Source organism: Pelodiscus sinensis, chromosome 7 (genome assembly GCF_049634645.1).
Source record: "Pelodiscus sinensis isolate JC-2024 chromosome 7, ASM4963464v1, whole genome shotgun sequence".
NCBI lineage: Eukaryota > Metazoa > Chordata > Testudines > Trionychidae > Pelodiscus > Pelodiscus sinensis.
In genome coordinates this window covers 11,286,507-11,309,333 of record NC_134717.1, presented here as the reverse complement: position 1 = coordinate 11,309,333, position 22,827 = coordinate 11,286,507, and the positions used below count along the sequence as shown (strand labels likewise).

The following is a 22,827-nucleotide window of genomic DNA, read 5'->3' as shown; positions in this document are numbered from 1 at the left end:
CCTACAGTCCCTATCTTGTACGTAACCCGGGGACAGCCTGTATACGCTTGATTTTCAGTCTGAGTTGCATTTAAAGATCTGTCTCTTCTTTTACAGCGGCAATAGCTACCACTACTCATGTAACCTCTGAGTCAATCATGACAGGTATTCATGAGGAATGCACAATAAGTATGAAGCTTAAAATCACCATCAAAAATATTTGGCTCTAGAAAATAGTTGTAAATAATAAATAATTCTGAGGATTTATTTGTGAACACCCAACAGAGTAGCTGGGGATAGTAAAGGAAAACTCTCAATTTGAAATGTTGTCAATTTATAAAAGAAGTTTAAAAGAAGTGTGGGGTCCTTCCACTTTGTCATCCTTTTGCAATGAGACATCACTACAAAGAATGACCTGGATCCATGGGAAACAGGCTAAATACAAACTGTTGTCAAATGTGTTGCCAGTACTGCTTCCCACAGTTCCTATTGGCCATGAATTATGAACCGTGGCCTCTGGGAGCTGCGAGCAATTGTACATACAGACTTCCAGGTAAACAATGGGTTTGGTGGCCTGCCAACAGCTAACTTCGGCAAACGGCATCCAGCCCACAGGCTGGTTATTGCCCATCTCTGGAGCAGCTGGTGAATTTCACTCTTGGCTTTGAAGTCCCTGGTGGATTTCCCACAGATGCCTCCAGAGGATTTATTTAAATATGTCCTACCATTATCTAATTGCAGTTAATTTGCATGTTACCTTTTGGAGCCTAAGTATAACAGGCGGGCAAGGATATTGCATCTCTCCCAATTGCTAGAATGTTAAAACTCCCATGAGCTATTTGCCTGAGTAATGATCAGAGCGTATGTCCATAGATATTCTACATTTACCAGAATATTCTAGTGATGTGGATAATTGTTTTCTTTTGTTTTTCTCCTACAGCTCTTACAACTACAAGTAAGTAGAAAGAATGTGACTGGGAAGTGATAAATCAAAAGCTTAAAATATGCCAGCCACAAATAACTTCTATAGAAAAATAATTATTACTAGGGCTGTTGATTTATCGCAATTAACTCATGCCATTAATTCTAAAGATCCAATGTAAAATTTCAATAAATAGCACTATTAAACAAGAGAAAAACCAATTGAAATGTGTGCAATATTTTGGACATTTTTCTACATTTTCAAATACATTGATTCCTAGTACAACACAGAATACAACATATATAGTGCTCGCTTTATATTATTATATATATTATTATTTTTATTACAAAAAATGTAAAAATGATAAACAAAATAAATTGCATTTTTCAGTTTACCTTATGCAAGTATTGAACTGCAATTACTTTATTGTGAAAGTGTAACTTACAAATATAGATATTTTTTGTTATATAATTGCAGTCAATCACAAGACAATGTAAAGCATTAGTCTGCAAGTACACGCTGTCCTACTTCTTATTCAGCCCTTGCTAAATAAATAAGTTTGTTTGTATTTACATATGATATTGCTTCCTGTTTCTAATTTACAATGTCAACTGAAAGTGAGAACAAAGTTTCATCTGTCACTTTTGTAGCTGGCTTTGCCATGTATTTACATCACAGATATGCTAAACATTCATCTGCCCCTTTAAGTTTCAACCATCATTCAAGAGGACGTGCTTCCATGCTGATAATGGTCATTAAGAAAATAATATGTGAATTAAATTTTGTGACTGAACTCCTTGGGGTGTATTGCATGTCTCCTGTTCTGTTTTACATGCATTTTGCCATGTATTTTATGTTATAGCAATCTCAGATGATGACCCAGAAGATGTTCATTTTAACAACACTTTTACAGCAGATTTGAAAAAATTGAAAGAAGGTAAGAATATGACATTTCTAAAAATAGCTACAGCACTCTACCCAAGAATTAAGAATCTGAAATGCCTTCCACTATTGGAGAGTTGTGGAGCTTGATTTCAGAAGTCTTCAAAGAAAATCACCCCGATGCAGAAACTACAGAACCCAACCCCCCAGGATAGAAAATCAACCTTCTGATAGTGGCATCTGACTCAAATAATGAAACAGAACATGCATCGGTCCACTCTGCTTTGGATCGTTATTGAGCAGAACCCAGAGGCAGGTGGTTGAAATATGAAGGGACATATGAATCTTAAGCACATCTGGCATGTAAATATCTTGTGATTCTATGGGAAGACCTATTCACATTTTCAAATGACATTGTAAACAGGAAGTAGGCAGCACTATTACCTGCAAATTGTACCCACACTTGTTTGTCTGAGTGACTGGCTGAACATGAAGTAGGACTGTGTGGAGAGGTAGGCTCAAAAGTTTTACATTGTCTTATTTTTGAATGCAGGGGGCGGTTTTTGTACATCATTCTAACTCTGTAAAATCAATTTTCCTGGAAAACAAAGTGTACTACAGTTCTTACATGCAGTGAATTGAAAAATCCTATTTCTTCATATTTTTACAATGCAGATATTAGTAATAAAAATAAATGTACAGGAGCACTGTACACTTCACATTCTTTGTTACAACTGAAATCAATATATTTGAAATGGTCAGACACCTCCACTAACATTTAAATAAATGGTATTCTATTGCATAACCATGCAATTAATCGTGATGACATCCCCCTCAGAACTGATAGTGATCGTCATGTAACTGTGGATAATCAACAAAGCAGAGGGTTGGGGAAGGATATCGCATTGCCCAGGGGTTCAGAAGTTTAAGACTCCAATGAGTGATTTATCCAGGTACTAAACCATGATTATTGAAAAATTCATGCTAATTGTGGGGCACTAACGCAGCGTGCAAGGGGCCTGCTGCCCTTCCATGTCTACCAAGCTGCTGATTGTGCGGAACTGGTGGCCCTGACAATCCCATGTCTTGTTCCCTCTGATACCCCCTAGTGGTTTCAAGAAATATCCCTTCTCCTGACATGGTAACATTCCATGTACCTGTTAATATCTGGGACATTATCATAGCCAATGGACGAGAACAGCACATCTGCCTTTTTTGAATTAGCTTCAAAAAGCTGATGCCAGCCTATGCTTCATAAGGTGACTTGCATTTACAGATTTGTTTCTTCTTTCCCAGCAGCTACCACTGCCCTCCTTGACTCAACTACCCAGGTATCCCCTTTCTCAACTACGACAGGTAAGCAGAAAGAATAGAACTGACAGATAAGCATGGAACTTAAAATCATCATCAAAATATTTTACTATAGAAAATAATTGGAAATTGGAAATGATACAGACAATGATTTAATTGTGAAGCCCCCACAGAATAGCTGATGTGAATTTGAAAGAGTCAGTTCATAAAAGCAGTTTAGAAAAAGCATCAAGACCTCTGTTTTCATTAAGCTCTAGCTTAATGGGACGTTGTGACTGGGTGTCTGCCCCAGACTGGCCCTTTAAGGGTAAAACTCAGCCCCGGGAGATGGGAGAGAGAAAAGCCCCACAGCTAAGGCAGGTACTAGCTAATCAGGGCCTAGGTGAGGGGAGTATAAATAAAGGCTCCCAGAGACAAGGAGAGGCAGACTTTTTAGCTGGGGAACAGGAGGGACCTGGCTGCCAGGGAAGCTAGAGACTTCCTGACTTAGAGAAGGGCTGGGGAAAGTCAGGAAGAGCTGGGGAAGCTCTGGCCAGGCAAGCTCCCAGGTTGCAGGGCCTGAAGGAAGGCTTGAAGCTACTAGGGCTGCAGGGGGGCAGCCAGGGTAGGCAAAGGCAGCAGGTCCACACCCCCTGGGCAACGATGAGTGGCCATTCCAGACTGCAGTTTGCCCTTGAGGAAAGGCGCTAGATGCTGACTCGGAGTGGGTCACTGATGCAAGGTGGGCATAGGGGGTTGAGGGTTCCCAGAAGGGCAGGATCCCGGAGTGGGGGGGGCACTGCGGCAGGGAAGTACCCAGGTGTGGAGAAAAAAAATCAGTAACAGTGGTTGAGACACCGGCCAAAAGGGGGCGCTCCAGGGCTGAATGGGCTAATTCCTGAGCCACCAGCAGGAGGTGCCCATGGTAATGAGACACACCCCGGTCACAGACATCCATACAAAAAAAAGAAGGCGGTGGAAGTAATTGTCTGACTCTGTGGAGAAACCACTGACACACAATAGCACAAAGTGTTATCAAAAGGAAAGAATTTGAGTGAGCAAACAACACTTTTTTTCTTCTAATCTCTTTTAAAACCATTTTTTTGGGGAAAAAAAGGTAAGTTAAAAGATTTTCAGAGCAAAGCATGTTTTTTTAAGTAGATTTTTAAAATGGAAGTTCTTTTTAAAACCCAGATTCTTACAAGTTACAAGCAACTGAAACTAGGATCTTATAATGAAAATACTGGGAAACTTTAATCAGAGGGGGTGCTGCCTTCCCTGCCAAGTGTGGCCAAGAGTGCTCAGCATGTAATGAGATTTAACCTTAAATATAGGGGGGAAAGTTATAGCCACATTGTAATCTTAGCAGGCACTAAGGTTTCATGATGTGTGACTATTAAGTTGAAGGAGGTTCCTTTAAAAATCTAAATGTCTCTTTGATGATGTGGCTTTTGATGGAGTCTGGTGGGTAACAGAAAGAACTTGTGTCAGTGTCTACTTACCAGATTTACCTTCCACAGATACTACAGGGCAGCAAGGCTCTGGGTGGTATGGCTCAATCTGTGGCAGAAAAGCACACAGGCCAGACATGATCTGGGAGAATCTGTATTACTTATAAAGAAGTGTGATGATCGCTAGACCTGGGCAAACTTTTGTGGCTGAAACTTTTTTCACAAAATTATGCATGCTCAGGTGACTTTGGGCTTAACTGTACCAAACACAAACATAGCTCTGTAGAATAATAATTAGTAGTAGTTGTTATAATACATATAGTCATTAAAATAAAAGTGATGTTCCTGGTGAATTTCACCTGTGGTACTGATGGTCCCAGGTTATATTCCCACTGTTGTCCCCTGAGAATTCAGAGAAATATATCATACAAATAGCTAGTTACATATCAATTACAAAGTTTAGCCCTAGTCTCACAACCTGTAGGCATTAATACAATAATTACAATAATCTCGCTATTAACAGTCAAGTCCTGTACCTGCCAAAATTTGGGATGTTTCAATCACCTTTTTCTGTTCCTACAAATGTTTCCTTCACCCTATTACAGCATTAGATGCATACAACATAATACGAGGGAAAGTGTTTGATTATCCAGGAGAGATTGACACAGATTATATGCCAAATGCATGGAGTAAGCACGCTGATTGAAAACTGTAATAATTGTTCATCTAATATTTTTGCATTATACTCCTCCCATAACAATAGTACTTAACGTGGAAGTGTGATTTTCTTCTTTTGAATTGATGGAGATTATTTTTAAAAATCCAATAGTTTATTTGTGTATATGGATATTGCAGGGTTGGGTGTGCGGGAGGGGGCTAGACCAGCAATTATTTACTAGGCTTTTGTAGTCAGGGTTGCATTAAAAGGTAAATTCATTCTTATATAAGAAATATCTTTTTACCTTGTGCAGGCAAGGGGAGAAATGGGAGTGATTTATATGTGAGAGTCATAAAGAAGGAGGGGACCGTTCATTCTGGGGATAGAAAGCATTATCCAAAAATATGGTTCTGTAGAATAAGAAATATTACTTAGTAAAGGTGGCACAGGTAATGACTCTGGTAGTTAATGTGGCCTAGAACTTTTCACTGTTTTCAGTGCTTGTAACTCTGCCGGACTTTAACAGTTAGGGCTGAAATTTTGCAGGTCAGGCTTCTGCCTCAATTTGATTTTATTTTGAAAGTTTTAGCCAAAATGGTTCTGCTGTTTCAGATCCATGGAGGTTAAGTCCATCAGTGCTTATTTGCCAGGATGGGTAGGAATGGTGTCCCTAGCCTCTGTTTGTCAGAGGCTGGGAATGAGTGACAGGATGGAATCACTTGATGATTCCCTGTTCTGTTCATTCCCTCTTGGAGCACCTGGCATTGGCCACTGTGGGCAGACAGGATACTGGCCTAAATGGACCTTTGGTCTGACCCAGTATGGCCGTTCTTATGTTCTTAGAGAGATTCTTATCCGACATTAATGGCTGTACTTATCTTAGTTCATTAAGCAAGGTAAGTAACACCTGTCACATTTTAGGGCCAAAAATGTTGTTTAGCCTGTGTCAAATCTCCTTGCAGGAGGCATAAGGGATCTGTCGAAAAAGGCTTTCATTCTCAACAGAGCCCCCTTTAGACTGCCACTGTTTGCCGACAAAGTGCTGAGTTGGCAAAACGCGGCGGCCATTTTTATGCAAATTAGGCACGGGATATTTAAATCCCTGCCTCATTTGCAATGTCGACCTGCCTAATCTGCATCCCTTTGCCAACAGAGAGATGCAGTCTAGACATACCCTGACAGTCTGGGTTTTGTTCCCACCAATTAACGGAAAGCCTGTATGAAATTACACTTATTTTCTATGTTAGCATTTGAAACAGTGATGTCACCAGTGGACAAGGTCAGCACATCTCCCAGTTTCTGCGAAGTTAAAATGGGCCTGTCATCTATTTGCATTTGCAAGAGGCAGACTTCATGGTATTGTACATTTACTATTTCCTTTGTATTCTGAAATTTTGTTTCCTCCTTCCCAGGAACTGTGTCTTCCACCACTCCCACGCCTATAACACGTAAGCATGGAAAAATGGAAGGGATTGATCAATTAGAGGATTAAAAGCACAGATAGGGTGCTATGGAAAAAATAATTATAATTAATAAATAATATAATTCTGAACAGCTGGTTCATTAGCTGGTGACACTACTGACTAGAAAGTTAGTAATTTACGAAAAGGAATTCAAAGAAGTTTTAGCCCAACAGCAGACCATAAGCTCCTCAGCCAAATTCTGGGGTTTTACAGTTACATTTTCCTCCCCTCCATTGTCATGTGAGACCCAGGTAAACAGGAGAGGAAGCACTGAAACTGACTATTCACACAGTTCCTCTTCCTTTTTTCTGTGGAGAAATGCCCGTGCCCAATGCTGGATGCACAGTGTAAAAAACCCTGCTCTAGGTAGAGCCAATGAGAATAAATAATTTTTCTGAGGGCAAATCATGAGTCCTTTCTGGCCAGGTTTGCATAGAGGAAAGCTTTCCAGTTTAGCATTGATTCCTCTGTGGTCTTACTGTTGCTTGTTGGGCCAGATCCTGAGATGGTGTAAACAGGCATTGCTCCATGGAAGTCGGTGGAGTTACACCAATTCACATCAGCGTGTTGTCATAGGGGAATATTAACTGTTTTTATCTTGTTGAGGTACAAATAATCGGAGGAAAACTAAAAGCTTCCATCTTCCTGCTACAGTCTTTTGTTTAGCTGTGTCAATGTCTTTTCTCATAGAATCACCTCCACCCTGTGCAAATAAACCATGTGTTAGCAGCACTGCTGAATGTATTAACCTATATGACGGTTATATATGCCAGTGCCCATATTCATACTACTATACACAATCAGGATGCCAAGAAGGTAAGCTGGGGGCTGGTGATCAGTTTTCTTTATCTACTACACATACAATGGTGCTTTTTCTGTTTTCATTTTAATTTTCTCAGTGAAAATGTAAATGGTCCGGGCGAGTTTCAGCCACTATGACCCATGCTGGTTGTGCTTTACTCTGCTAATAGCTCCCGTTCCATTAACCTGTTTTAGCTTCTTAAACATTGCTGAAACAAAAAGGTTGAACACAGTAGAGAAAATTGCACTCCACAGTGCTAACAGTGTAGATTAAACTGCATAGAAAGCAGACAGAATTCCAGGGTTAAAGTGGAAACTAATGTTTCTGGCCAAGGTTGTGAAATAGTGGTACCCAAAACAGGCTTCTAAAAATGGCCTGATTTTACAAGATGCTGAGCACCCACCATGTCCTGTTGTAGTGGGCCTGCATTGGAGGTGCTGGATGCTCAGCCTTTGGGGAAATTGGGACTCATACTTAGGTGCGTAAAGGCCAGCTTTTCAAAGCTATTTAGGCACCTAGCGATACAGATTGGAACCAGATAGGATCTTTTTTCAGAAGTACCTAAGCAGGTTAAGCAGCTAACCCCATGATTTCAATCATCAGACACTTTGGGCATCTCCATACCTTTAGAAATCTTCCCCCAAATAAATATGTCATAGAATCATAGGACTGGAGGGACCTCAAGAGGTTGTCCAGTCGCCTGCACTCATGGTAGGACTAAATATTAGACCATCCCTGAGAGGTATTTGTCTAACTTGCTCTTAAAAATCTTCAGTGATAGAGATTCCACAGACTCCCTAGGCAATTTATTCCAGAGTTTAGCCACCCTGACAGTTGGGAAGTTTTTTCGAATATCGCACCCAAACTACTTTTATTGCCCGTTAACACCACTGTTTCTTGCCTGTTCTCAGAAGTTAAGATTATTTTTTCTCCTTGCTACTTGTAACAACCTTTTGTGTACAGTAATTCCTCATTTAACACTCTAGCTATATTACAGAAAATGATCGTGTTAAGTGAAAACGTGTTATGTGGGGTCAGTTTTCCCCTTGAAAATAATGGAAAAAGTGGGGTTGCGTTTCAAGTGGTGGTGTTTCTTGGGACTGGGACATAAGGTTGGGGGAGAAAGGGTTACAGCAGGGAGGGGAGGTGTTTGGTTCTGGGGAAGGGAAGGGGAGGGGAGGGGAGGAGAGGTGAGGAGGATTGGGTTGGGAGTATGCCCCTGTGATGGGTCTTCCGGAACCCACACTGCGTCCGGCGAGGGGGGGGGGGGGTCGCTGGGGAACGGCGTGGTAAGCAGCGAACCCTCCGCTGCTTTGCAGGGAGGCAGGGCAAGCCCTGCGCAGCTGCTGGCGACAGGCTGGCTGGGGAAACCCAGCCACTGGCCTGCAACCAGGGGCACAGGAGAGGGGGCAAGGTATCCTGTGAGGAGGAGTCAGCGGGGAACGGTGCGGCGAGCGGCGAACCCTCCGCCGCTTTGCAGGGAGGTGGGGGAAGCCCCGCGCAGCCGCTTGCAATGGGCCGGCTGGGGAAATCGTGTTATCCGGGGATGGTTATGTAACTCAAAAAACGTTTCCTAAAAAAAAAATTGTGCTATCGTGAAAACGTGTTAAATGGGCACATATTAAATGAGGAATTACTGTACTTGAAAAAATCCCCTCCCAGTCTTCTCTTCTCCATCTCAAACAAACCCAGATTTTTCAATCTTCCCTCTCAGGACATGCTTTTTAGATGTTTAATCGCTTTTGTTGCTCTTTTCTGGACCTTCTCCAATTTGTCCAGATCTTGCCTAAAATGTGGTGCCCAGAACTAGACACAATATTCCAGTTGGGGCCTAATCAAAGTGGAATAATGCAGAAGAATTACTTTTTGTGTCTCTCTTATAACACTTCTGCTAATGCAACCCAGAAGGATGTTTGCTTTTTTGTTCACACATACAGGCTGTCCTCAGACTTACAACACAATTGATTCCTGAAAATTGAGACATCGTAACTTGCTCTCTATGCCATTATCTAGATCACTAATAACGATACTGAACAGAACCAGATGCAGAACTGATTCCTGGAAGACCTTATGTCCACTCCTAGGCACACATTTATGAAAATTTTGGCTTATTCTATTAAATGCTGTAATACTTAGATATGTCCTGTGTTTGTTTTCAATGAGCAAACAAACATTATTTTAGTAGCAGAACCACACCAGTTTCTCTGTCCTTCATGCTCGCTGATAGCAGTGTACTTTGTTGAAAAGGGCTGGTTAAGTGAATATTTATCTGAGCCATCTTCCCAATAGAAGAAAAATTGGCAAGTATAGATCCTGTGTAGAGCTGCTTATTATCTTTAAAAATTAATAGCCCAATGCTGTAACCCTGCTTACTACACATATACTGTGTAATGAATTAATGTCTCTGCTTTATTTTTAGGAAAAGTGTTCCCTGGACTGTTAACACTGAATGCAATGTATACTGAGGACATGATCATTGTAAACTCTTCAGATTTCAAGGAATTATACATGAATGTCACAGATTTTGTGAGTCATTTTAAAAAACTCTTTCCATATATATTTAATCTTGAGATCTGCTTTCTGGACTGAGATAGGTGGAGGAAAATATGCAAATCTAGGTCAGAGTAACTTACACCTTCCTTTACCACTGTCAAGGGGTATGCTACAGTCAGTCTAGTGCTGGATTTATTGTTCTCTTTCTTCCATAGATAAGAAACCAAGATTTGACCTTGTATACTAGAGCCATTCCAAAAATGGGATTTCCATCCCACAGGAAATTCCAACGGTTCAAGATTTTGTTTTGTTCCAAATCGAATCAAAATAATCAAACTTCACAAGTTTCTGTGAAAGGGAAAACTTCCATTTGGGGATCTAACAGTGCTGCTGGCACCTGTCCCAGGTCTCCTTGTCCCCCTGCACTGCTCCTTCCCTCCTGAATGACTTAAGATGGCAGGAAGGGGGAGAAACCCTCAGTCTGATGACAGGAGGAAGGAAGGCAAACTCTGCCGCCGCCTCCTCCATTCTCTCCATTGTAGCTTTTGTAGAAATCAACATGTTCCTGCAAAACATTTAATTTTGATAAACCAGCATTTTCTGCTGGGAAATGGCCGCACTGGTAATTTTCTGACCATGAATCTTTGTTATTTTTAAGATCTTAGCTCTGGGATACTATATCCTCAGACTGCACATTTTTTGAGATCAGATCTTTCTACAGTAAGGGTGGATGAACATGTAGTGACAAGAAAAGAGACAAACACTTATTTTCTTATTACACACTCTGCACGTTTTTTTTTTTTAAGCCTCATGCCTCGGTTGGACTAACATAGTTAACATGGCCCTAATCCAGAGTCATAACTAGCTAATTTGGCACCTGAGGCCAGGCCATCCTTGGTGCGGGCGGGTTTGCTGACGTGGCGTGAGGCACGAGCGAAGACCGCGTAATAGCTGTCTTTTCTGCGCCCCCTCAGCTATGCACCCGAGGCAAGTGCCTCACTCGCCTCGCCCTTGTTATGGCCCTGCCCTAATCAACAATTGCTATTAGTACGTTTGAGAGAGTAATTCTCGTTCATAAGGATAAAAGTAGGTTAGGTCCGGCATTAGGGCAAGGTGGTTGCCATGGGCCCCGCATCTTCAGGGTTCCACAGTGTCTGGAGCTTGACCAGCCACTCACTCGCTGCCCGGCCATGCAGCACAGCCATCTGCCTTGGGCCCTGCAAACTCTCTGGCCAGGCCTGACTTTAAGTAGAAGGCATATTTTTAAGAAATTGGTGCTTAAAGTTTAGATGTGTAAACATGGATTTAGGCACCTAAATAAGAGTCCTAATTTCTGATCCATAAGTAGAGGAATAGTATGAATGAGGGGGGGTGTTAAATACCATGTGCAGTTGTATAAACATTGAATGAAGTCTTGGAATGTATTTCCTGGGAAAGCAGGATATTCTGCTCTTTAATGGACTATGATGATAGATTTACTCATGATAAGTGTTACTTCTTGGTGCTATGTGTGGCACTGATTGGTGAAGGGCAGGGAGATCTTCCCCTCCTGCTAAGAAATGTGTGTGTGGAGGTCTAGGAACAGAAGGCTGTGTTTCCCATTGTGGGATTACCCCTGGGTACTCCAGCCAGGGACCTGGAATCTGTGTATGGGTGTGCATACAGCCTTGTGTAATAAGAGGCTCCCCACTAACCCTTGCAGGGCCATATGAATGTCTAGGAGCTGATGGAGGAACAGGGACATCTGTGGGTAGATGTGCCTCCTCACCACTTCCTGAGCTCGCGCTCTAGATGTGAGCCTCCATTAGACATGTGCTTAACAAGGATTCCTCCACTATCCAGTGCTTATGGGAAACCTCCCACTACCTTATGTGGTGTGGGGAGCTCCTGTGCACATGGATGGGACAGAGGTGGAGGCACAGAGAAGTCACCACTGCCTGAGGTGCCACTAACTATTCACATTTTTCCAAGGGGGCAGGGAGGGAAATGATGATCATCCTGAACCCAGGTCTCTGCTTCCATCCCTCATCTGCTTCCTCACCATGGATATCAGAGTCCCAAATATGCTCCTTCATAGTATCATGGGGAACGGGGAACAGAGCTTTGGTTCCATGGGTCCCCCTTCCCCTTGTCCAATCCAGATGGGGAAGATCTGGGCACAGCAGCATCCCTTTAAGTGTGGAACCTGGGAGGATGCTGCCACCCTAAAGCATCTGTATATAGTGATAACTTGTTGTTATATTTATAATTTTATGACCCACTCAGACAGCACTTGCTTAGACAAAGTGCTTTGAGGAGTTTGCCTGGACATGGAGTGACAAACTCTGGGTCCTTAATTTCCCTCAGTGGCTCGGAGAGAGATGAACCCTTCCACCCCAATTTCTCTTGGATATTTTGATCTGTGGCCTTGCAAAGCTATGAATCAAACTCATTTTATCTTTCACAGTTCAACACAACTTTCCAGAATGAGACAAGCTATGGCGAGACGAAAATTGTGAATGTAATGTAAGTTCAGCAGCGTGTGTGTCTGTGTGTGATCTTTCTCTTGGGTTGCATCTAGACTACATGCCTCTGCCGACAGAGGCATGTAAACTAGGCTACCTGACATAGGCAATGAAGCGGGGATTTAAATAATCCCCGCTTCATTAAAATAAAGATGGCCGCCACACTGTGCCGGATCATCTGATTGTTGGCACAGCAGTCAAGATGCAGATCGGTCGACAAGGGAAGCCTTTGCCAACCGATCCCTTATGCCTCGTGAAACAATCAGCTGATCCGGCACAGAGCGGTGGCCATCTTTATTTTAATGAAGCAGGGATTATTTAAATCCCCGCTTCACTGACTATGTTGGGTAGCCTAGTTTACATGACTCTATTGGCAGAGGTGTGTAGTCTAGACGCACCCTTGGTTTACAAAGCATTGACCAAGAATGCATAGCTCACATTGCCTTCTTGTTTTGTCCCATTTTATATACTGTCAATCCTAATTTCATCAAATCAGATGAGGAATAGAAAATAAACTCAGTTAAACAAGATTTCAGATTAGTGGGGACTTTGGGCCCACTTTGGAAAATACACATTTTCAAAATCAGAAGTTTCAGGCTCATTGTGTGTGTAGGGTGAGCTGATACAACACCCTCCATATACACAGCAGAACTTCCACTAGTAATAATGGGAGTTTTGCAAAAATACTGAGAGCAGAATATGGCAGTGACATGGTATGGAAACGGCCAGATTCTAAGAGCCTGACTTATGCTCAGTAACTCTTTATTCCATGAGCATTCCCGTTGCTAATAGCCATTGGAGTAAGATATAAACGGCATAAGACCCTATTTATCATGAATATGAGTACCAGAATCTGGCCCTTAGTAAAGTTTCTATTGTATTAAGCATCATTAAGAGGGGGAAATGTCTGGGGGCATATTTAGGACCACTATTACCTTTTACTTATTTTTTCCTGTACAAATTAGGGACGTAAGCGATTAGTCTACCAGTTGATTAGCTGATAATCATAGAATCATAGAATACTAGGACTGGAAGGGACCTTGAGAGGTCATCAAGTCCAGTCCCCTGCCCTCATGGCAGGACCAAATACTGTCTAGACCATCCCTGATAGACATTTATCTAACCTACGCTTAAATATCTCCAGAGATGGAGATTCCACAACCTCCCTGGGCAATTTATTCCAGTGTTTGACTACCCTGAAAGTTAGGAACTTTTTCCTAATGTTCGACCTAAACCTCCCTTGTTGCAGTTTAAGCCCATTGCTTCTTGTTCTATCCTCAGAGGCCAAGATGAACAAGTTTTCTCCCTTCTCCTTATAACACCCTTTTAGATATCTGATAACTGCTATCATGTCCCCCCTCAATCTTCTCTTTTCTAAACTAAACAAACCCAATTCTTTCAGCCTTCCTTCATAGGTCATGTTCTCTAGACCTGTAATCAGTCTTGTTGCTCTTCTCTGGACCTTCTCCAATTTCTCCACATCCTTTTTTAAATGTGGTGCCCAGAACTGGACACAAGACTCCAACTGAGGCCTAACTAGCGCAGAGTAGAGCGGAAAAATGACTTCTCGTGTCATGCTCACAACATACCTGTTAATGCATCCCAGAATCATGTTTCCTTTTTTTGCAACAGCATCACACTGCTGACTCATATTCAGCTAGTGATCCACTATAACCCCTAGATCTCTTTCTGTTGTACTCCTTCCTAGGCAGTCGCTTCCCATTCTGTATGTGTGAAACTGATTGTTCCTTCTTAAGTGGAACACTTTGCATTTGTCTTTATTAAACTTCATCCTGTTTACCTCAGACCATTTCTCCAATTTGTCCAGATCATTTTGAATTATGACCCTATGCTCCAGATTAGTCACAACCCCTCTCAGCTTGGTATCATCTGCAAACTTAATAAGCGTACTTTCTATGCCAATATCTAAATTGTTGATGAAGATACTGAAGAGACCTGGTCCCAAAACAGACCCCTGCGGAATCCTACTTGTTATACCTTTCCAGCAGGATTGTGAACAATTAATAACTACTCTCTGAGTACAATTATCCAGCCAGTTATGCACCCACCTTATAGTAGCCCCATCTAAGTTGTATTTGCCTACTTTATTAATAAGATTATCATGCGAGACTGTATCAAACGCCTTACTAAAGTCTAGGTATACCACATCCACCGCTTCTCCCTTATCCACAAGACTTGTTATCCTATAAAAGAAAGCTATCAGATTGGTTTGACATGATTTGTTCTTTACAAATCCATGCTGGCTGTTCCCTATCGCCTTGCCACCTTCCCAGTGTTTACAGATGATTTCCTTAATTACCTGCTCCATTATCTTCCCTGGCACAGAAGTTAAACTAACTGGTCTGTAGTTTCCTGGGTTGTTGTTATTTCCCTTTTTATAGACAGGCACTATATTTGCCCTTTTTCAGTCTTTTGGAATCTCTCCTATCTCCCATGATTTTCCAAAGACGATAGCTAGAGGCTCAGATACTTCCCCAATCAGCTCCTTGAGTATTCTAGGATGCATTTCGTCAGGCCCTGGTGACTTGCAGGCATCTAACTTTTCTAGGTGATTTTTAACTTGTTCTTTTTTTATTTTATCTTCTAAATCTATCCCCTTCCCACTAGCATTCACTATGTTAGGTATTCCTTCAGACTTCTCGGTGAAGATCGAAACAAAGAAGTCATTAAGCATCGCTGCCATTTCCAAGTTTCCTGTTACTGTTTCTCCCTCCTCACTGACCAGTGGGCCTACTCTGTCCTTGGTCTTCCTCTTGCTTCTAATGTATTTATAAAAAGTCTTCTTGTTTCCCTTTATTCCCATAGCTAGTTTGAGCTCATTTTGTGCCTTTGCCTTTCTAATCTTGCCCCTGCATTCCTGTGTTGTTTGCCTATATTCATCCTTTGTAATTTGTCCTACTTTCCATTTTTTTATAGGGCTCCTTTTTTATTTTTAGATCATGCAAGATCTCGTGGTTAAGCCAAGGCGGTCTTTTGCCATATATTCTATCTTTCCAACACAGCGGAATAGCTTGTTTTTGGGCCCTTAACAATGTCCCTTTGAAAAACTGCCAACTCTCCTCACCTGTTTTAAGCATAAGCTTATTGGATAGTTGAGGAATGACTTGACTAGTTACTCCCCCCCTCTCCCCGCCCCACTCGCTGCATCTATCAGAGAGAGACAGGAAGGGTGGGGAGCAGGAGCTGGTGCTGCTGGGAGCCAGCTTAAAAATTGGCTCCCCACCAGCACAATCTCCGGGGCCAGGAGGCGCAGGGGGAAAATGATGCAAGTGGGGACTGAAGCAGTCCCCTGCTCGTGCTCGTTCCCAATGAGGCCACTTCAGCCTTTGAAATGTACAAGAGTCCTGCAGGGCATGTGTACATTTCAAAAACAGAAGCGCTGCAGGGAGCACGGGGCGAGCAGGGGACTCAAGCTATCACCTGCTCTCCTGTGTTGCCACTGCGGCCGCTTCAGCCTTTGAAATGTACAAGAGCCTCCCAGGAACCAGTGCGAGCAGGGGACTACTTGAATCCCCTGCTGGCCCCATGCTCTTTGACAGGCAGCAAGCGGGGGAACAGGAGCTGGTGCTGGGGGGAGCCAGCTTAAAAGCCAGTTTCCCCCAGCACTATCTCTGGGGTGCCACCTGCTTCCCACCTGCTGCCTCTATCAGCAGCCCCTGTTCGCATCCAGCCCTGGCCGCTGTGAACAGAGGCTGCTCTGGCACCAGCAGTCCCGGCTCACGCTGATCACTGGCTCTTACTACATTTAAAATGCAGAGCTACAATGTGGGTGGCTTCTGGAGCTGGCACATAAGAATGGCCATACTGGGTCAGACCAAAGGTCCATCCAGCCCAGTATCCTGTCTGGTGACAGTGGCCAATGCCAGGTGCTCCAGAGGGAGGGAACACAACAGGTAATCCTCATGTGACCCCTCCCCTGTCACCCACCTCCAGAGAAACAGAGGCTAGGGACACCATTCCTACCCATCCTGGCTACAGCATTCCTACCCATCCCACCTCGAGCTGGCTCCTGGAGCTATCCTCGCTGTGGCTCTGCAGAGTGGTCCTATTTACTAATCATATAGTTAATACAAATTGTTTGACTATATCATTAGCCTGGTTGCTGCATTTTAACAGCCTTAGTACAATTGCACCTAACACAATGCAAAAATTACTTAGGCAATTGTAGACCCAGGTTGGTTGAAAATCAGGCTCTTAAAAGTGTGATAAGTAGGGTTAAGAGTGAAAACCCCATGGCTACGTCTAGACTGGCATGATCTTCCGCAAATGCTTTCAACTGAAAAGTTTTTCCATTAAAAGCATTTGTGGAAAAAAGCACTTTTTGCAGAAAAGCGTCTGTGCCAATCTAGACGCGGTTTTGCGCAAGAAAGCCCCGATCGCCATTTTTGCCATCAGGGCTTTTTTGCGCAAAACAGTTTTTAGCTGTCTACACTGGCCCTCTTGTGCAAAAACATTTCCAGAAAAGGGCTTTTGTCCAAACGGGAACGTCAAAGCATTTGCGCAAGAAGTACTGATTTCGGACAATAGAATGTCAGTGCTTTTGCTCAAAATCAAGTGGCCAGTGTAGACAGCTGGCAAGTTTTTGCGCAAAAGCGGCCCCTTTTGTGGAAAAACTTGCCAGTCTAGACGCAGCCCATCAGAACAGGGGCTGAATGCCTCAAGTTATTAAGTAGAACAGAGAAGATTAAACCTCTTGGTTAACAATTGACATGAGATCCAGCTTGGTGCTAATAACCAGGAGTCAGTGAATTTGTGATCTCAGTCTAATTTTTATTGAGAGAGTGATTATTTCATACAGTCCCGTTGTGACTCGTTTGGCATTTGTTGCCTCACTTGTTGGCAGAGCAGAGACTAAAGAATGAGATGCAGAGACAGAATTATCTTCAGCCCTCATGATGGTATCTTTGAGTGAGAACCAAGAGGTACCACACAATGGTATAATATGTTGGTGTGTAAATCTGCTCTCGCTGGCTGTGACATGCCTGTTTGATAGGTTACAAAAATCTGTTATTAAAGTACATGGGATTTTATGGTACTTTCTTCATTGACTCTATATATTTATTTTTCAGACAATTTTTAGCAAATTCTAGAATACAGAGTAGAGCTGTGGCCAGTGGAATCAATGTGACAGTGAAGAATGTGTTTGAACTGACCACAACTTTAAACGCTAGTGAAGTTACTAAACTCATACAGGCAGCAATAAATGGCAGTTCCAATTTCAATCTCTATAGCTATTATGGTAAGTACCGCACTAAGGACACTGGTTGAGATTTTCATACTCTTCATTAAATTGAATGAGTTATGTGTTTAAATCCCCTATGCTCCTTTGAAAACTCAAGTGTTCATTGTAACTTTTGTCTTTTTGAGACCCAGGAAATGTTATATTTGTATTTAGGAATAGAAGAGAAATACTCATTTTCAAAATGAATGCTTTCCTGAATTTTTCCAGATACCTAATGGGAGTATTGTTAAGTATTTTTATTTAGGGTTTATCACAGCACCCAGTCTGGATCTTAACCCTATTGTGCCGTGTACTGGACAAACACCAAAAAAGTATAGATCTTGCCTTTAGATTGGAAAAAATAAAAGAAATGTGACTCCTGCGTTTCTGAGCAAAGACAATCTCTTACTGAGAGTGAGGAAGAAACTTCCTTAATTGTCTGATTATTCATTATTCTCCAGTAGGGGGTTTCTTAACTCATCTTTAATGAATCTGGCAACATTTAGAGCAGCATTCCTACATAAGAAAATATTTCAGTACATGCATGTGCTTAAGTCTTTTCTTGAACAGGGATGTAATAAGCACATACTTGAACACTTTCCTAAGCTGGAGCCATAGTGAGCAGGTACTGGACTAGACAGTCACCTCGTTTAATCAAGTATGGAAATCCTTATGTTATTAAAATCACCAGCACCTGCAGGAAAATGGCATCACTGCTTAGAGCTGAACATCTCCTATTATGTTTTGCGCTTTCCCTATTATTTCCTGCAAAAGTAAAATAAACACACACACAGAAGCTGGGACCAGTCAAAAAATGTTGACATTTTTTAAGGAAAAAAAGGGACAAGTTATTTTTTTTACAATGTTCGTGAAAAATGTTCACATTTTTAACCAGCAAAAAAAACCTTCTGCGTTTCTGATAACTCAGTCATTTATAATCAGTGCCCTGATCCTGCACTGAGCTCCACACAAATGGACACCTGTACCCATGGAGAACTCATGATGGGAGCAGGGCCTTAGAGCTTATTTCTACGTACTCCAAATACTTAGCCAGTAAAACACTTACACAGGAATAATTCCATTGAGTTCAGTGGAACTACAATTGCACTTTATTGCCTTGCTAAAACAAGGCCATCAAAAGCCAGCATATTTACTGTTCACATGCTTAGAGTTAAGCAAGTGCTTAAGGGCTTTGCTAGATCAAGGTCAGATCACTGAGCACCTTGTAGGGTTAAAAGGAGATGAATCTTTTGTTGAAAATTTCAGGGAAGGGTCACCGGGTGACCTAATATGTGGCTCAATTGTGTCTGAAGTACAATACCTTTGCACTCCTTGTGAGTCATGATGGATTAAGGTTGCTCTGTAAGGATATGCCTAAACTACACAGTTTTTTTGAAAAATGTAGCCGTCGCGTTCTTTTGAAATTAAATTGAAAGAACACGTCAGTTTTTTCGACAGCGGTAAACCTCATTTTACGAGGAAGAATGCCTTTTTTTGAAAGAGCTCTTTCCAAAAAAGGCATTCTTGAATGCAAACAGGGCTTTCTTGAAAGAGAGTGTCCAGATTGACTGGATGCTCTCTTTCAAAAAAGCGTATCGCTTTTTCGAAAGTCTTGTGGATGTTTGAAAGAGGCTTGTAATCTAGACATACCCTAACACTGAATCTTTAAAACAAGGGTAGAGAAAATATGGCTGATGTGCTGGATTTGACCTGCCAAGCATTTAGATCCGCCGTGATCCTCTGGGTCACCATGCAGGTGACCCTCATGCAGGTTCCCTGCCTGCTGTGCCCCCTGCACAGTGCTCAAAGAGGCAGGCTGCAGAGTCCAGTGTATGCGTCTCTTAGCGGCACATGGAAGGGTCTTCGCACACTGCCCCTTCCCCCAGCATAATCCTTGCAGGATGCAGAGCGCCTCTCTCCCAGTGACGCACGGTGCACAGAGAGGCACAGGCCAGCCCCAGCTACTTTAAGCGGCGTGCAGAGCATGGCAATCAGTGAGCCTTCCTGAGAGTCCTGCTGGGCTGCTGGCTGGAAGCTACCCTGGGGAAGGGACGGGGTGGAATGCAACACACTCTGAGTGGAGTGGAGGGTGGGCTGTCCCCAGCCCGTCCCGATCCCGTCTGGGAGCACAGAGCTGGGCTCCCACACACACCTTGCTCAGGGGCCTGTGGAGGCTGTCAGTGCCTCTACTAACAAACTATTTCTGGTAGTCCTTGTTTTTTGAGGATATAATATCTAAATGGAAAAATCAAACTAAGATCTCAGTAGTGCATTGTTAATACCATTTACTTATTTTTTTATCACTTATAGCTTTGCAAAGCCCTAGCTTTTGAAACTGACTTTAAAAAAATTCCTGATAGATTTATTTTCAAAGTATCATTTTGAGGGTTGTTTTCTTCCTGAATCATGGGTAAGTAATATAGGAATATCGAAATTGCTACGCTAGTTCAGACAATCAAGTGAATCTAATGCAGCATCCTATCTGAGCGATCCGTACCAAACACCTCAGAAGAAGACAGAAGGAATTCCGTAGTGGACAATTACAGGATAACACATCCAAAGGGGATATTTCTTCTAACTCCAATAAATCATAATGCTCCTCATCTAATCTGAGCTCCTATCCCACTGTCATGTTCTAGATAAGTCAAACACAGCATGCCATATTAAATATTAGCCCTGATCCTGCAAACAGGGCCATCCCTACCAATAGGCAAAGTATGCAGCCATGTAGGGCAGTCCTGGGGAGGGACCCAAGATGCTCACCACTCTGTTCCATCCCCCTTTTCCCAAACAACATGGCCCATAGGACCAGCAGGAGACTCGTGCTGGCAGCAGGTGTCAGTCCACTCCTGGACTCACCACTGGTGGCAGGAAGCAGAGCAACCTGGGCCCCGCCCACCCCACCCTGATAGCTCCCAACTGTGTTGCTCTGCTTCCCACAGCCGGTGAGTGGGGAGGCATTCCCACTCTTTCCTCCGAGCTCCCTCCCCCAGGCAACTCTGGGAACTGGGGAGAGCAAAGCAGAGTGGGCTGGGTCTGGGTCTGGGTTGCTTCGCTTCCCACTATTGCTGGTGAGTGCAGGGGCAGACCCAACCCCTGCTGTGTCCCCCTGTCTTGCTCCTACACTTCCCCCTCACACCGCTCCTGCCCCCATGACTCAGAGCACAGCCCCCTCTGCCTGCAAGTACTTACATGTATGCTCAGTAGTCTCCACTAAGTGCAATTCCCCATATGGGAGGGCAGTAGGGAGAATGCCATGTTTTGAATGGGGTTGAAGGAAGAAATTTTCACAAGAGCTCTTTGTTAAAGTGTTGGCAGACCATCACCCTCCCTGGCTGGCACTCAGAAAGGCAAGGCTGCCGGGAGACAGATTGGGCCTTTGTAGGTAGGAAGAGATGAGAGACCAACCCCTGTAATGGGAAGGTCATCAATGCTGTAAGGGCTAATGCAAGGTGGCAGGAGTATATGTATCCTAAATACAGCTGAAAACAGAGTTGAGAAACACTGACTACAGAGCAGTGTTTCTCAACCAGTGGTACGAGTACCCTTAGGGGTACTTGAGAGAAGTCTGGGGGGTACGTCAACACAACTGAAATTTGGAGAAAATAGAATTTTTGTTTTAAGTTTTATAGCACTTTATTATTTTTGTACTTTTTACACCCAAAAATTTCATCGCCCACCTGGCTATGATTAAGTTGTTTAAACAAATGTGTTGCAATGGTAGAAAATTTTTTTGTGTGTCTGAAAACTGTAGGTACTGGGGGTACTTATCATTTTTAAAGGGGTACTTTGTAAAAAAAAGGTTGAGAAACACTGATTATAGAGTACATGGGTCACTAAACCTGCACACTGCTTTGTATTAAGGGCTGCTGCTAACTGCGGATTGTCCTTTGTGATCAGTCCTTGACAAATTGAATTTTCTTTTCAGCACTTACACCCTGTGTCATTTATGACTGTGATGAGACAACTACTACTTGCAACGACACTAGCGGGGTGCCAGTGTGTGAATGCAAACCAGGATTGTCTAAGAAGAATGCAGCAGACAAAACCTGTTCAAGTGAGAGCTTTGGGGCCATCGTAAGCCCTCCTAATGAGTTGTGCTTTCCCCTCCCCATCTCCACTCTGACTTGCTTGCTCTCTGTGCCCGCACCATCTGCAGTGCTAAAAATCAGACACTAGGGCCCAGATTAAACTGCACTCTTAAGCACGTGTTTAACTTGAACCACATGAGTAATTGCATCCCAATTTAGCAAAGTGCTTTAGCACATGTGTGATTTAAAACATATGGGTATTGTGACTGAAATCAGTGGGGGGAAGATTCACATATTTAAGGGATTTTCATGAGAGCCCTTTGTTAAAATATTGGCAGCACGTGGCCAGCTGAGTATTGGGTAGACAATCTACTCTCTTGGCAAACAGTTCAGGAGTTAATCTACCTTGACTGTTGGGCTTGAAAGAATGGGGAGCCTGATCATCCATACCAGTGGTTTACAAACAGCAGGTCTTTGTTATTTGACAAGACCTATTAAATAAAATATTGTCTCCTTCTGGCATGCCTCTGTGGCTCCCTATTATTACTTTCACTGACAGGTTGCAGGTTTTCTTGGGGCCTAAAGCCCTCCTCAGACTCAGATTGGCCCATTTTCTCACCAGAGTTAACTGATGGCCCAGCTCCCCCTAATCCTCCCTATAGGGTTTGGCTGTCCTGCTGCCCCTGGGTTTTTAAGGGTGGTATTTACTGCCTTTAGATACATATGCTTTGTGCTGACATATGTTGTTTTTGGCTCTGCTACACAAGACAGCGTTGCCAACACTAAGCATTCAAAAATCAACAGTGGATTTCAGAAGCTAACAAATTGCGGGTTCCTATTTGCCATCTTATTTAGGAATCTTTAACCAACATTCAGTTCATGTTTTCAAGCCTTTTTTCATAAGCACAAGCACTAGAAACATGCTTTATTAGCTGAGATTCTCACATAATTAATTGCTGCCAAGAGCTGAGAATTTAAGGAAAACACCAAATACTGCAAAAACTCATGGTAAAATTGCAAGAGTTGACAAGGCTGCAGACTGTTCGGATCCAAGCGGTGATTCTTGTTCTTCTGCTATTTTGCCTGTATTTACCTTTCTTTTCTCTCTCT

The 22,827-nt window shown here is 42.8% G+C and overlaps 1 protein-coding gene across 16 annotated transcripts in view; it reads left to right on the top strand.

The window, feature by feature from the left end:
* MUC13 (mucin 13, cell surface associated) overlaps positions 1–22,827 on the top strand; it is a 53,852-nt gene that overhangs the window by 20,622 nt on the left and 10,403 nt on the right. For 8 of the 16 annotated variants that reach the window (XM_075933155.1, XM_075933159.1, XM_075933158.1 and 5 more), the window contains 9 exons: positions 97–144; positions 920–934; positions 3,080–3,139; positions 6,595–6,630; positions 7,336–7,461; positions 9,867–9,973; positions 12,387–12,445; positions 17,535–17,704; positions 21,615–21,743. In XM_075933155.1, coding sequence (XP_075789270.1) covers positions 97–144; positions 920–934; positions 3,080–3,139; positions 6,595–6,630; positions 7,336–7,461; positions 9,867–9,973; positions 12,387–12,445; positions 17,535–17,704; positions 21,615–21,743 — 750 coding nt within the window. The remainder of the gene's footprint in view (positions 1–96; positions 145–919; positions 935–3,079; positions 3,140–6,594; positions 6,631–7,335; positions 7,462–9,866; positions 9,974–12,386; positions 12,446–17,534; positions 17,705–21,614; positions 21,744–22,827) is intronic. The other 8 variants (XM_075933162.1, XM_075933169.1, XM_075933170.1 and 5 more) reach the window with 4 other exon arrangements.